Source organism: Elephantulus edwardii, unplaced genomic scaffold (assembly GCF_000299155.1).
Source record: "Elephantulus edwardii isolate Elephantulus edwardi_28Jun2011 unplaced genomic scaffold, EleEdw1.0 scaffold00003, whole genome shotgun sequence".
Lineage (NCBI taxonomy): Eukaryota > Metazoa > Chordata > Mammalia > Macroscelidea > Macroscelididae > Elephantulus > Elephantulus edwardii.
Window position 1 is genome coordinate 32507658 of NW_006399753.1, and position 15976 is coordinate 32523633.

General features: G+C 35.7%; 1 protein-coding gene across 2 annotated transcripts in view; it reads left to right on the forward strand.

The window, feature by feature from the left end:
• The window catches only part of FAP (fibroblast activation protein, alpha), a 129182-nt gene that overhangs the window by 32229 nt on the left and 80977 nt on the right, over positions 1–15976 (forward strand). The window contains exons 3-6 of one of the 2 annotated variants that reach the window (XM_006879360.1): positions 4582–4680; positions 6239–6333; positions 7225–7299; positions 9828–9880. In XM_006879360.1, coding sequence (XP_006879422.1) covers positions 4582–4680; positions 6239–6333; positions 7225–7299; positions 9828–9880 — 322 coding nt within the window. The remainder of the gene's footprint in view (positions 1–4581; positions 4681–6238; positions 6334–7224; positions 7300–9827; positions 9881–15976) is intronic. The other variant, XM_006879361.1, reaches the window with a different exon arrangement.

Below are 15976 nucleotides of genomic sequence, written 5' to 3' on the forward strand. Positions count from 1 at the left end.
TCTCACATTCCATGTACCAATCACTAGGGTCTGCTAACAGCTGTTCCTCCTCCCTTGTGTTTCCATACTTGATGGTTCTACCTAGGTTGCCCTTTTTGTTAATCTGCGTGTGTTCTGTTGTGCATAGGGTTTTCAGAGGCCTGCTATTTCAGAAGTGGGTGGCCAATCCTTCTTCCTAGTATTGCTTTTTGGTAGGATTGTCATTTTCACGATATTGAATCTTCCTATCCATGAACAGGGCATATTTTCTATTTCTTTAGGTCTTTTACCCTTGCACAGTTTGTTACAACTTGGCTTTGTCTTCTGGACTTGCCCTTTGAAATTATCTGTTTATCCTTTACTTAGGCATTTTTTTTCCTTTATTTTAGCTTGTTCATGTACAATTTTGAGACTTCTTTCTGACATCTGTTTTGGTCTTTTATTTCTTCCCTGTCTTTATAATGACTTTTTACTTTTTTCCTGGGTAACATCCTTTATGTTATCCCACAGCTCATTTGGTCTTTGATTATTAGTATTGAATGCCCCAAGCCTATTTTTGAGATTTTTCAATTCAAGTAGGATAGACTCAAGGTTGTATTTCTATTGTTATGATTTTATTTTCCTTTTCTTCAGCTTCAATTTGAACTTTCACATGAGCAAATGAGTATATGTTCCCCAGTCATCACTGGCTTGGTTTTTACTGCTAATAATGAGCTTCTCCAGTGATTCTTCCTACTGATGTAGTCAATCAGATTCCTGTGTACCCCATCAAATGCAGTCCATGCATTTTTAAAAGAAGATATTTACAATGAATAAATCATTGATTGTACACTAAAGAAATGTGTGAATAGGGAGCCTGATATAAACCAAAGGAAAGTGGTCTTAAATTATGTACTGCATAATGAATGGAAGTCACAGACAAAGGAAGAAAAATGGAAAAGGTGCAATATACTTGAGTGAAAGAAATAGTTTTGAGGAAGAGAAAGTCCAGCATGTTTGAAAACTTGAAAAAAATAAGTAGATAAAAGCAGAAAGGGACTGGAGGGATAGGTTGGCCCAGACCAATCATTACCTGTGTAATCTGGATTATTATTTTTGGTTTTCAGCCTGAAAATCATGGAGGATTTTAGCAAGAGGGTGAAATGACAACTTTTGCTTTCACCTTAGCAAATTCCAGATTCATAAATGGTAGTCAATGCATGAGACTTTTCAATATATTTTTCATATATTCTATATATGAAGGGTGGGGGTAGAAAAGGGGTAAGGTGAAAAGGATGGAGGATGGAAATGTGGGCAAGAAGGAGAAGGCGTGGAAAGTGCTATGTCTCAGCTGGAGTATCCTGAGAATGCAGTTTTGTTTGAAAACAATTCTTTGGGAAGATTCAAATATACTTGAAACTTGCTTGTGGTTTGTGAGTTTTTATATAGAAAACTTTCACTTCCAGAATTTCTAGGATAGTTTGTACATTGATGTCATTTTCTTTTCTGCTGGTCCGTGTGCTAATTATCTAAACAAAAAAAATCTTAGCCAGGATAAGAAATTGTCAGCATTCTTAAATGACTTTCTTGAGATTTTAAACATAAAACCTCAATGCCATCAAGTTGGAAACAACTCGAAGCCAACCCTCTAGCAGGTTTTTCGAGGCTGTAACCCAGGAGTTTACTTATCTCTCTTTCATGAAATCACTGGTGGTTTCAAACTGCCTGAGAGACTCTATCTTTGGATTAGTAGCACATCTCACTGCAAAGTCTGTCTTATCTGACTAAATGGAATACATGATTGATAAATTAGTAGAAATTAAAATCATCATGTGTGAGGAAATAGTAAATTGTTTATGAGGTTGCGCTTTTAGTCAAACCTGTAGCTTTGCAAACCCTGGAGTTGGTTGAATCCCATTTTATTTTCTTCTTCAAATATCACCGGCACCTTTTCACTAGCTGAAGTCTCAGTTATTTATCATGATCTTTACCTACATCTTTTATCCTCTTATCTATGTGCCTACAATTTTTCCCTTTTAGCCAATCAGATTACCTATCTAAGTTACTTAGAATGTTAGTTGTTTAGTATAGCATAGGATAGCAATAACACATGGATGGCTTCAACAAACAGAACTTTATTGTCTCATTATCTAGGAGACTGGAAGTCCAAATACAGGGCACCAACTCTAGGGTAAGGCTTTCTTTCTCTGTTGGCTCTAAAGAAAGGTCCTGTTCAGCTTTTAAAGTCTGTGAGCCAAATATTCCCTGGTGGTCTCCCTGTACATTGACATGCATCTTTGCCTGTATCAAGAAATTTCTTCTGGAAGGAATTCTGAGTCCAGAGGGCATGTGGTACATTCACACAATAGACTATTATACAGCATTGAAAACAATAAACTCATAAAACACTACATACCATAGATGAGTCTGGAGGACATTATACTGTGTGAACAAAAGTAGGATGGATATGAGGCAATGAAAGGAAAGAACAGGAAAAGAATGAATAAACAATGAACACTGCGCTCTAGTGCATATAAGAACAATCTGAAAGGAATAGATGCTTAAACATGAAAACTAACAATCTGGAACAGGACAAGGATTATGAAGTGAATTGGGAGAGGAGTTTGGAGGAAAATGTGCATGAATGAGTGAATTAAAAACTAATCTGTAGGGGGAAAAAAAAATAACCCCAAACCAAAAAGCATGCTCCACTCCCAGTTCTGCTTTGTGATACCAATGGTAGCCTTTTCTGTTCACTTCTCTCCTCTTGTAAGAAAAAAAAAAAAAGTAATGCAGGTCATATGTAGGCAAACACCTTTCCCTTGAAATCAGAGCTATAACCTGCATAATAAGAGTGCTACCTACCTTAAACCTACCTATCCATAATAAGAATGCATCCTACCCTAATCCCCTTATAATTGATTGGCTCGTCATATCATATCACATCCTAGGATATGATTACATCTTTATATAACTAGTAAATTACATCTTTACATAAGACTGAGAATAATGTCTTGTTCAAATTAACACATATTTTGGGAGGACACAATTACTTCTATTTTATGCTCCCTTAAAGCTCATGTTTCTACCATGTACAAAATATTTTCTCCCATTATATCATCTTGGGATTATTGTTGTTATTTATTGTTGTAAACTGTCAAGTATGAACCAACTCATACCAGACCCACCAGCAGGTTTTCAGAGGCTGTAAATTGCATTGGGGCGGGGGTGGGGTGTAAAGAGCCATCTTTCTCTCATGGAGCATCTTCTGGATTCAAGCCATGTGCCTTTGGGTTGGCAGTGCAATTTCTTACAATTAGGCCACCTGAGCTCCCTTCATATCATTTTAGAAACCTTAAATCAACTCCAAATCCAAATTCTATGTAAGGCAAAAATTCTTGATCTGTGAATCTAGAATTATGTGTTATCTGTTAGAACCGTGGGGTTTTCAAGATTGTAAATGGGAATGAAAGGAAGCTGCTTATGGATTTCAGTCACCAGAGCCACTCAGCCTTTGAGGTTAGCTGTACAACTCACTACAGACCACAGCACCAAATCTCCCCTCAAATCTCAAGACAATCTAGGACTTTGCTTCTAGGCACCTCAAAACTCCTCCAGCCTCTCTTCATTACCCTATTCCAAACAGCTTCCACATTTTGGGTATCTATCTGTAAAAGCAGTACTCCACTCCCACCATAAAATCTGGTCTTAATTATTTAGTGCTACCAAAATACAAAAGCCATAAGTAGATGGATTTAACAAAAAGAAACTTATATTTTTCCCGCAGTAGAAGAAATTTGAGAGAAGCTCTGGTGCTGGCAATCCTTAGGGAGTTTTGCTACTAAACTAAAAGGTCTATGTAGTTCAAATCCACCAGCTGCTCCTACAGAGAAAGAGAGGCAGCCTTCCTGTTACAGTTTGCTTCCTGTAATACATGATGTAGAATCACTATGATCTGGAGCCAATTTGGTGGCAATGCGAGAAAGACAGAGAGAGAGAGGACAACAGGAGTCTGAAGCACAGGCTCCAGAGGATTATCTTCTTTCTTTTGCTGACTCTGGAGGAAGTCCCTGATCACCTTTCAAGATCAATGACCCCAGACTCCTTTGAATATTTTCATTTATCATAACGTCAACCTTTTCTGGTTGTCAGAGATTCTCAGTGCTGGAACCCTGGGCCCAAATGATATGCTTTACTTCTGATTCTTTATTCTTGGTAATACAGAGTTTCCTCTTTTCTATTCTAAGGTACAGAGTAACGCAAATATCATCCATGGAAACCTATCAGGGCATGGCCTAAGTAAGGGTGTTGCTTCCCATTGTATTTCCTTTACAGCTAATTGATCAATCATACCAGATTGGGCCAGAGGGCATGATTATATCATTATATAGTTGCCAGATTATATCAGTATATAGTTACAAGCCATTGAGCATGATGGTGCATTCAAGATGGCACATATTCGTGGAGAATTCATTTCAACCCATGACAATTACTCAGGAGTTTGCAAGTGTCTAGATAATCGTAGATATTTTCATTATATGAGAAAGAACTGATAAACCAAGATGGTAATTTGAGTTATTAAATTTCTTTTTTAATAATAATACTTCTCTTTCTCCCATGAAGTCCACAATGATGAAGGAAGTACAACAAGAACACTCACACTGAAGGATATTTTAAATGGAACATATTCATATAAAACATTTTTTCCAAACTGGATATCAGGTAAGTTACTTATCTTTCTGTTGTGCTTGCACAATGAATTTATTTTTTAATATCAATACATGCCTACAGCAACTGAAGACATTATCAATTGATATATGATATAGACAAAAGGGGCAACTGTCTGGATAATTCAGGGTTCACTAAAGTACTTTTGACAGACCACCCACACTGAAGTTGAACAATAGCAATGGATATAAGAGGACTTCTAGTGTAAAAGCTGAGGATATATTGTTAAAATGACCTAAATGTATGGAATATCTTCTAAGAATGGAAGATACCTATTTAGATGAAGTCATAGGAATTTTACCAAAAAATAAAATTTCATTGTTAAATTAAATAATCTGAAAAATGGACATAGCTCAATTAATAATAAAATCTCTAAGTCTTAATATACTACATTTGCTTAAGGAGTTTTAAAATAGGATGATACTAAATCTGCCTCATTATTCTAATAGAGAGATAAATTAAATTATTTATGACATAATTGTATATCTAAAATGCCACTTAAAATGGAACATTTTTGTTTTTCTCAGAAAATTACATATATATATATAGAGAGAGAGAGAGAGAGAGCGAGTTGTTGTTGTGTACCCTCAAGAACCTACCCATAGCTGACCTTCCAGCTGGTTTTCAGAATTAATTAATCTCATGGGAAGAGATTGTCCAGCCTTCCTCTGTGAAGCAATTCGTGGATTTGTACCGCTTGCCTTCAAGATTTCAGTGAAACTTCTTGCCATTAGACCACCATAGTTCCCTGAATATATGTAGGATGGCCAATCTCCTCTGATGCAATTAACTGCTCTGAAAACCCACCAGAGGGTCAGCAATGAAAGCTAAATGTAACACAACTCAAATTTACTGTACTTATTTTTATAAAAGACATGTATTATTTTTAAAATCATTTGAATGCATGTCACAAATAGATTGACCTTTAAAGCATCCTTGATAAAGGATCCTTTAAAGCATCCTATCTTTTAGTCATAAAAAAAGCAAATATTGAATTATTCTACTTATTTCAGATATCTAGAACACATAATAAACAGAAACTAGTATATATTAGTGATGATCAGGCAAAGAAAGGCAGGATGAACTGTGCTAAGAAGATTCATTGCTTAAGTGACTGACCCTGAGTTTCTGTTAAGGCTTATAGAATAATTTAGGATAATGGAATAATGTTGACTCTTACACAATATGATGAATGTATACATGTCACTGAGTTGTAAAATTTTTGAATTAATGTTTTTTATGTCTATTTTTATCATAATTTTTAAAAGGAAAAGACTGTTTTTAACTAGTTTGTGCTTTTGAACCTCAAACAACACAAAATTTTATTTCTAAACTTTCTAAATAAGGATGCTAAGAAATAAGCCATCTTTGGGTAAATTGGAGAAAGATATTGTTTTTATTTTTAATTACTAATTTGTATTAAGCTTGATAAACATTTACAGCACAGGCAGGAAAATCATAGCAAGTCTGAAATAAATGTATAAATTTTAGAAATATGTTTTTTTTAAACAAAGATCATTTCAAGGATTTCTTCCCCTCCTTTTCTTTAAAGGACAAGAATATCTTCATCAATCTGCAGATAATAATGTAGTGTTTTATAATATTGAAACAGGAGAATCATATATTATTTTGAGTAACACTACCCTGGTATGTATTAATTATCACTTTCCTTCCCAGAAAACCTTGCCAACCCTTACTGACCAAGGAACAGAATCTAAATTCCTTAGCGCCTGATCTGGTCTGAATCTGCCTTCCCAGATCCACCCTCTCTGCCAATTCACCATTAGTATGATCTTGTTGACATACTAGACCTACGCTTGCCTAGTTCTAAATTACTTCTAATCTTTTCTCTCCCATAAAAATACTATAGAAAAAGTGTTAGGAACTCAGTTTTTGGAGTGAGAGAACCTTGGTTTAATTCCTGGTTCTTCTACTTAACTCTATACCAATTTCATTTTAGATCAGTCTTCTCATTTATAGCATAATCTGTGAACAATAATAATCTCTCATTATATTTTATAAGGTTTAAATAAAATGCATGTATAAAAAGGTAATGCCTAAAAAAATAAATTATATACATTATGTATGGACACATGCTTTTCCACCTTCCCGGACTCACATTTTTTCTACATTATTCACTCCGAAAAGACTACTATTTTTATTTTTTAAAGCCAAACTCAGATTCTACTCACTTCTTATGAGGAATCAAAGATTCTCTCATTTAGATTCCTTTACATATTCCTTATTGGTCTCTTAATACTATATAGTTGTAGCTCTTGTATGGTTCTTTTTAGCTTGTAGTAGAAAGTACTAACTTACAAACTGAACTTTGCAAACTCCTTGATATCACAGGGTGTAGCTTTATGCCACCACAGAGTCTAGTAAATTACTTTTCATAGAATTGGTTCTACATAAGAACTTTGTAAAATCATACGTTTATATACAAGAATAGCCACAATATATTATTTCAAAACTAAAAGTTACATGATTCTTTTATTTTATTTTGTTCTCTAAACAACTTCTTTATTATAATTTCAGAAAAGTGTGAATGCTTCAAATTATGGCTTATCACCTGACCGACAATTTGCATACCTAGAAAGTGATTATTCAAAGGTATTTTTAATAAACTATTTCTTTTAGTATATCTGATTATTTCTTCTATTAATCCATAGGTGGGTCTTTCAAAAAATCAAAGTAAATAATAATATATCTTTACCTATAAACATCTAAGACATTAATATAGGTTCTGATAAGCTCAAGAAGCTAATTGAAACATGTGTAAGTGATTTAGAATTTGGCTCTCCTGTTTGATCATCATAACCTAACATAGATTACTTTCTACTGGGACCACTAATATGTACCAGAAATGGGAGATTTATCTTTTTATCCTAACGCTATTTTCTATCATGCACAATTTAATGAATTAGCACATATTTTAACCTGGTAAAAGGTTGTTATTGCTGGAAATGGACAACAACTCAAGGAGTAGCATAATTTATTCACTTGCTCAAACAAGATATACATATCCAGTAGTGAAAGAATCAGGTTTTAGACTTCTGTCTTCTAAAGTCTGTTGTAATTCTTGAGTACTAATGCATGAGAACTGACCATAGCTAACCCTTCAAGGGTTTTCAGAGGCAGTTAATCACAGGGGGGGAGATTGCCCATCCTTCTCCCACAGAGCAGCTGGTGGATTCAAACCTTGTGTCTTTGAGATTGTATCACAGCTTTTTGCAACTAGCCACCAGAGCTCCCTTTACTAGTTTACAAGTATTCTCAACAACTCACACTGTGGGTTTTTGTTTGGGTTTTTTTTTTTTCCTTTCTCAGAATGATGCAGACATTACATTCCCCCATTATACTGGCAAAAATGAATTTAAAGTCCTGATTAAAATAATCAGTTGCTAGCCACAAGAGTAGAAGTTGTCTTTTTCAATAAAAATTGGAAAGTTCATGAGACAGTTTAGCACTGTCCTATCTGATCACTATTAGTCACAATTGAGGAAATCGGCTCAACAGCAAAAGTTTTCCCTTTTTGTTTTGATATACTAGCAAAAGGACAAAATCATTTATAACCAAATTAAACTAAATGTTGAATGAAATTATTGTGGTCAATTTGAAAATAAATTACCCAAGTGCAAGCTAGTCTAGAGATCCTGGAAGCCATAGTGGTTTCACGTCAATGGAGGTAAAGAATAAATGGAAATTTCCTAGGGTGGAGTGTGTCAAATAAAAGATTTTCATATGAGGGAGCGTTCTTGGATGTACTTTTTATGGACTGAGGGTGGACCCACTGATGAGAGTACTGTTAGAGCTTGGGCAAGCAGTACAAAGGACCACAGTAAAACTCAATGACGTTTTGGAATTGAAGCATACTTGAGAGTGTCTGTGACATGCTTCATTCTCACTCTCTCTGGTAAATTCAATCCCATTGCTACACTCACTGCAACACTTGCCCTGGTTAGTAGACTTTTTCTTCTTTCTCTGACCCTTCAACTTTCACAGCATAACATCTTTTTCCAAGAACTGATCTCTCTTGGCAACATGCCCAAGTTTCTGAGATGAGGTTTCACCATTCTTACTTCTAAAGAACACCCCATTCATACTTTCTCCAAAACATATTTGTTCTTTCGACAATCCATGGGATATTCTGTATTATTCTCCAATATCATAATTTAAAAATATACAGGGGTGTTTCCCCTCGATCATTCCAAGTCATTGTTCAACTTTCAGATAATACATAACAAGTAATTTAAAAAGCTACGGCTTGGATCAGCTGCACCAATGTCTTTAAACTGACATCCTTGCTCTTTAGAACTTTAGGAGGTCCTTGACATCAGAATTTCCCAATGTGACACTTTCTTGGCTGCTGTTACATAGATGTTGACTGTGTATCCAAGTAAAATTAAATCCTTGACAACTTTAATCTTTTCTCTATCATGGTGTTACCTATTGGTCCTCTCGTAAGGATTTTTATTTTCTTGATGTTGAGACGTAATCCATATTCATGGCTGTAGTCTTTGATCTTCTGTAGTATTTCAAGTCCTCTTCATTTCCAGCAACCAAAATTTTATCATCTTCATAACGTAGGTTTTGATGAGTCTTCCTCTAATCCTGATGCCAAATTCTTTTTAAAGTGCGGCTTCTTCAATGATAGAGATTGAATTGATATGGAGAAAGGATACCTCCCTGATGTACATCTCTTCTGATTTTAAACCATGCAGTGTTCCCTTGCTATGTTCATACCACAGCTTCTTGGTGTAGATATAGGGTTTTTCATGAGCACAGTTAAGTGTTCTGGGATTCTTATTCTCATCAATGATAGCCTTAATTTATTATGACTCACAGAGTCAAATGCCTTTGCATAGTCAATAAAACACAAGTAAACATCTTTCTGATATTCTTTGCTTTTAACTAAGTTCCATATGACATCATCAAGGCCATTCCATGACTGTTTCTGAATCCAGTTTGAATTTCTGGCAGTTTCCTACCAGTGGGATCAGTTTCAGTATCACAACAGCATGCAAACCACCTACTACAACAAACTGCCAGAAGGGTGGTGGATAATGTTAATCTTTCTATATTGTAGAAAATGCTTATTTCAAATGGTAATTTGTCACTGCCTCTCTTCTTTCTGACAGCTTTGGAGATACTCTTACACAGCAACTTACCACATCTATGACCTTATAAATGGGTAAGGTTACATGCATACTTATTAATATTTAAAGCAAATAGCTAGCTATACTCTTTTTTCCAACTTCTTGTTTGTGGTTAAGGCTTTATTACCTTGTTACTAAGTCAAGTTCTTAATTTTTGTTACTTACATAAAGAAATCCAAAGAAATATTTAGGAAACTCATCTCCTTTCAGTTTAATATTTTGTACTATTATGTATATTATTAAGGTGCTCTGGTGGCTTAGTGGGTAAACTGTTGTGCTGCCATCCCAAAGGCAGCTGGTTTGAATCCACCGGCTACTCTGAGGAATAAAGGTGGGCATTCTCCTCCTGTGCAATTTACAGCCTCAGAAAACATGCGGAAGGGTCAACCATGAGTCAGTTTTGATTCAAAGAAAATGAGTTGAATTTTCTACTTTTGAAGAAATGATGAAAAAAAAATAAAATAAAAAAAAGAAATGATGATACATATGCTGTTTATGGATGTAGTAAAAGTGTAAAAACATGTTTGAGAACTGTCATTCTTTTGAGGACTGTGCCTATTTCTTGGAAAATAGCTAGAAGGGATATAGATACAGCATTAAAATTGCATTGATAATTTTCCATTAGTTAATTATCTTTCATCAGCAAAGTGTTAAATCTCTTCAGTTTAAATGGGTGATCATTGTCAACTGTTGTATGTTGTTATGCACCAAATAACACAGGAGGAAGAGGAGCTGCTCCTGCAGGCAGCTAGTGGATACAAACCACATACCTTTAGGTTGACAGCACAGCTTCCTACCACTAGGCCACCAGAATGTGCTCGTCTATTGTGTACTATATACTCTCCCATATGTTTTAATTTTTATAATATTTTCAACTGAAGTGCAAACAATACACTGCCAAATGAAGGACTGATGGGAAATACATCCTGCCTGAAAGAACGTAAATGCCCAAAGAGAAACATAGAAAGTTCAGAGAATACAGAGTTGTTGTTGTTGTTGTTATTGTTAGGTAACATAGAGTTCAGTACACGGCATAGTGACCCTATGAACAACTAACCTGAACTCTGTCCTATCCTGTGTCACACTTTATCATCTCTTACACACAAGAAGTTACCATGTCAACTCGTGTCATTTGGAATCTTCCTCTCCTTTGCTGACTTTCCATCTTTCCAAGCACTATGTCCCTTTCTAAGGAATAGCCTTACTTGGCTACATGTATGAAAGATGAAGCTTCACCATGTTTACCTCCAAGAAGCACCCTGAAATTGGAAGAAGGGTGCTCTGACAGGTTGAAGGTGGGGTAAGGCTGGGAAGGAGGTGAGACCTGGAAGCCTGGGCAAGATAACAATGAGGAAACTAGTAAGAAGAATTTAGATCTCATTCTGATAGCAATAGGGAATCACTGAAGGGTTTTAAATGGGAAATGACATGATCAGATTTGCAATTTAGAAAAATCACTCTGGATAAGTGTGGACAATGAATTGGTTTAGTTACTCATCTTAATGTGATAGCCTCTTTACTATTATATAAAAGGTAAAAATAATTATATGGCTCCAAGAGGTATTGAAAAAAATCTTCTGGTCTATTTCCCCTTTTGTGTAACAAAAGAGCACAAAACATTTAGAAAAAAATTATCTGTCTACTTCTTTTAAATGTTCAGGAAAAGAATAGCCCTGATCTGTTTAAATTGTCCAATTAAGAAATAAAAAACTACTTCTTAAAGTACAATCTAAATCCTGCTAATACATTCCAAGTCTCTTCTTTGTAGCCATATCAACACTCAATTCAGGAAGTATTTTTTTTCATATCTATTATTTGTAAAACTTATATGGAGGAATACAAATGAGATCAAAGAGCCAACTTCACTCTCAAGAAACCTTCAGCGCAATGAGGTGGAAACCTCAGTCCTTTGGTATTACTTCTTAAAACTTTAATCATTTTTTCTTGTATTTTCCTTAATTAGTGAATTTTCCTTGAACAGTCTCAGTTAGTGTTCATCAAAATTAACAGTATTCTTTTATTTTATTGTGATTTGAGTGAAAGCTTACAAAGCAAATTCATTTTTCATGCAACCAGATTTCACATCCTGCTCTATAAAATTACATCAGTATCCACAATGTAGTCTCACTTTGCCCAGGCCTTCCCTGCAATTCAGATTTCCGTTAAGCTTTCAATACTTTTTTTTTTAATGTCTCCCCATTCTTTAGTGGTATTTTACTGATCATGCTCTTAATATCTATTTCCTTTCATGTCACCAGCTTTGATAGTCTAGTGACAAGGAGCTGTTACTGATGTAAAGGCAACCAGTTGCTCCTCGGGAGAAAGATGAACATTCTCCTCCTTTGTGATTTACAGCTTCTGAAAGCCTACTGAGGGTCAGCTGTGAATCAGTTCTGACTTGACTGCACATAACAACGTTATCTACTTATTAGTTTTCATTCCCGTCTCCCTCCCTTCTCATTCTTGGCAACCACCCAAGAATGATTCTGTTGTTATGTGTTGTCAAGTCGCTTACAACTCACAGTGACTCTATATAAATTAGCTCTGAACCCTGTCCTATACTGAGCCAATCTCACTGTCTCTGACACACCTACTTTCATTATCCCAGTTACTGTGTCAATCCATCTCATCTGGGGTCTTCTTCTCCTGCACTATCCCTCCACCTTTCCAAGCATGATGTCCTTCTCCAAGGACTGGTTCCTCCTGGCCATATGCCCAATATATGTGAGATGGAGTTTCAAAATACTTGCCTTTAAGGGAGAGCTTGGTTTTACCCTCTCTAGGACAGATATGTTTGTTCTCTTGTCAGTTCTTGTTATATTCAATACTCTTCTCCAGCACCAAAACCCAAAGGCATCAATTCCTCTTCTATCATCCTTATTCATTATCCAGCTTTCTTATGTATAGCAAGTAATTGCAAAGACCATTGATGTATCAGGGCACACCTTAGTCTCTACACTGACATTGTTTCTCCTCAGTACTCTAGAGAAGTCTCTGACAGCAGACTTTTCTGATGCAAATTGTCTTTTGATTTCTTGGCTACTGGTACCAAGAGTGTTGATTGTGGAGCCAACCAAGCAGAAACTACTAACAATCTCAATCTCTTCTCCATCTAACATGATTCTGCCATTTGGCCCAGTGGTGAGGGTCTTTGTTTTCTTGATGTTGAGCTTCAATCCATATTGAAGGCTGCAGTTCTTGATCTTCTCCAGAAAATGTTTCAAGTCCTCTTTGGTTTCAGCTAGCAATGCTGTGTCATCTGCATAGCACAAGTAGTTGATAAATCTTCCTCCAATCTTGATGCCACATTCCATCTCATTTATAAAGTCCAGCCTCCCAAATGACCTGTTCTGTGTATAGATTGAAAAGGAATAGAGATAGGATGAATCCCTGATGTATACCTTTTTTGATTTTGAACCATGCAGTGTTTCCTTTCTCTGTTCTGAGGACTGCTTCCTGGTCCAAGTATAAGTTTCACACAAGCACAATTAAGTCATCTGGATTTCCTGTTCTTCTCAAAGTTAGCCACCATTTGTTGTGATCCACACAGTCAAATGCCTTTGCATAGTCAATGAAGCACAAATAGACATTTCTCTGACACTCTCCTTTCACCTAAAGCCCAACTAACATTGACTATAATGTCCTTAGTGCCATGGCCTCTTTTCAACCCTGTTTGCACATCAGGAAGATCTCTGTTGAGTACTGTTCCAATCATTTTGGGATAATCTTCATTAGAATCTTGCTTGTATGTGATATTACTGATATTGTTCGATAATTCACACACTCTGTTGGAACACCTTTTTTTAATAATAGGGATAAATATGGATTGCTTCTAATCAGTTGACCAAGTGGTTGTCCTCCAGATTTCTTGACGCAACCAAGTGAGTGCATCCAAAGCTGCATTTTTTTTGTTGAAATCTGTCAATTGGTATTCTGTCAATTCCTGAGACTTTGTTTTTTGCCATTTTCTATCTATGCATAAACCTTTCTTGGGTTTACCCCCCCCCCTACACATCTTTGGCTTTTTATGCTAATACTCTTATATAATGTTTCTCTTTTTGTTACTATTTTGTTTCACTCAGAATAGAGTCTTCTAGGGTCACCATGTCATGCATGGTATCTTGAATGTTTGTTTTTTAGTGTTGCATGGTGTTTCATTGCATGAATGACTCATAGTTCTTTAATCATTTATCTGATGGATAAACCACTTGAGTAGTTTCCATCTCTTATATTATAAATAATGCTACAATGAACAAGGCTATGCATTCTATCTGTTTATATCTCACATCTTAATTCTTTAGAATATAAACCTAGGGAAAGAATTGCAGAATCAAATGTTATTTCTATTTCCAACCTTTTAAGGAATACCAAACTGCTTTCCACAGTGGTTGTACCATTTCACAGCCCACCAGTAGTATACGAGACATCCAATCTCTCTGTACCCTGTCCAGCATTTGTTGTTTGCTATCTAATTAAACTTTGTTGTTGTTGCTGGAGTGATATGATATCCCATTGTTTTGAGAAACTGCAATCTCAAAGGCACCTGGTTCAAATTGCCAGCTGCTCCACAGAAGAAGAATGAGCAATTTCCTCCCATCCTCTTAACTGCCTGTGAAAACCTTCTGTAAGATCAGCTATGAGTTGGTTCTAACTTGACCACACACAACAACAATAGGTACTGAGGGAGCTTTAGTGTCTTAGTGGTAAAGAGTTGTGCTGCCCATCCATAGGTTCAAATCTACCAGATTCTCTGTGGAAGAAAGATAGGCAATCTCTTCCCTGGTAATTCACTGCTTCTGAAAAACCACCAGGGTCACTGTCTTCAGCATTTCTTCATGTTTGTGGGTCATCTGGATGGCTGGTGAAGAATCTTCTCCTGTTCTCTGCTTATTTTGTTATTGAACTGTTTGCTTTTTTTTTTTGTAGAGGTGTTGAATATTCTATAAATTTCAGAGATGAATCCCTTGCCAAATGTTTCAGTGCCAAATATTTCTTTCCGATCTGTAGGTTCTTTTTTTACTCTCTTGGAGAAAACTTTTGATGCACATAAGAATTTACTTTTTAGAAGGCCCTAATTATTTTGTTCATCCTCTGCTGGTTGTGCATTTTTTGGTTATATTTGATTGTCTATTTGTGCCATAAATAAACTTTCACCATCAAATTTATCACACAATTTTATTTAATAGTCTTTTGAGCTTTCAACTTTATGCCTAGGGCTTGAGTTAGTTTTTGTATTTGACATTTAGTATTGATCTCGTCTCAATTTCCTGCAACTAGAGATGGAGCTTTGCCAGCACTATTTGTTAAAGATGCTATCTTTTTATTTACTTACTGGATTTCACTTTTTGTCAGCAATCAGGTGGATGGATTCACTTCTGGGTTCTCAATTCTATTTATCTGGTCTTTGTATATATACCAGTAGAAGTCTTTTGTATTACCATGGCTGTGTAGTAGATTTTGCTATGAAATGTAAAGTTTATTCTTTTTTCTTTTGGTGATGTTTTACTTATCCAAGATCTTTTTCTTTTCTATTTAAAATTCTTTTGTATTCCTTTGATGAATGATGATCAGTTCTGAATAAAGATTCTATCCTATTTATAGATTGCTTTCAGTATCATAGGAATTTTCATAATTTTGTCTTCTTATCCATACAGTTGTGATATACAGTCGAGTCAACTGTGACTCGTAGCAACCCTATAAATATAGCCCTACCCTCCACCATTGTCACAATCTCCTTCATGTTCAACTCTATTGCTACAGTCACTGTGTCAATCCCTCTCGTTGAGGGTTTTCTTCTTTCTCTAACCCCCTACCTTTTCCAGAATGATGTATTTTTCCAGGGATTTGCCCCTCTTGATAACATGTCTGAAGCATGTGAAATGGTGTTTCAATATCCTTGCTTCTAAGGAGCATTCTGGTTGCACTTTGTCTAAAACATATTTGCTTGTAATTTTAGTAGTCCATGATATAGTCAATACTCATCTCCACTAGCACAATTCAAAAACATTCATTCTTCTTTGCTCTTATTCTTCATTGTCCAGCTTTTAGTTGCACAGCAAACAATTGAAAATAGTGATTTGCGTTGTTCTTATTGTTGTTACGTGCTGTTGAGTCGCTTGCGACTCATAGCA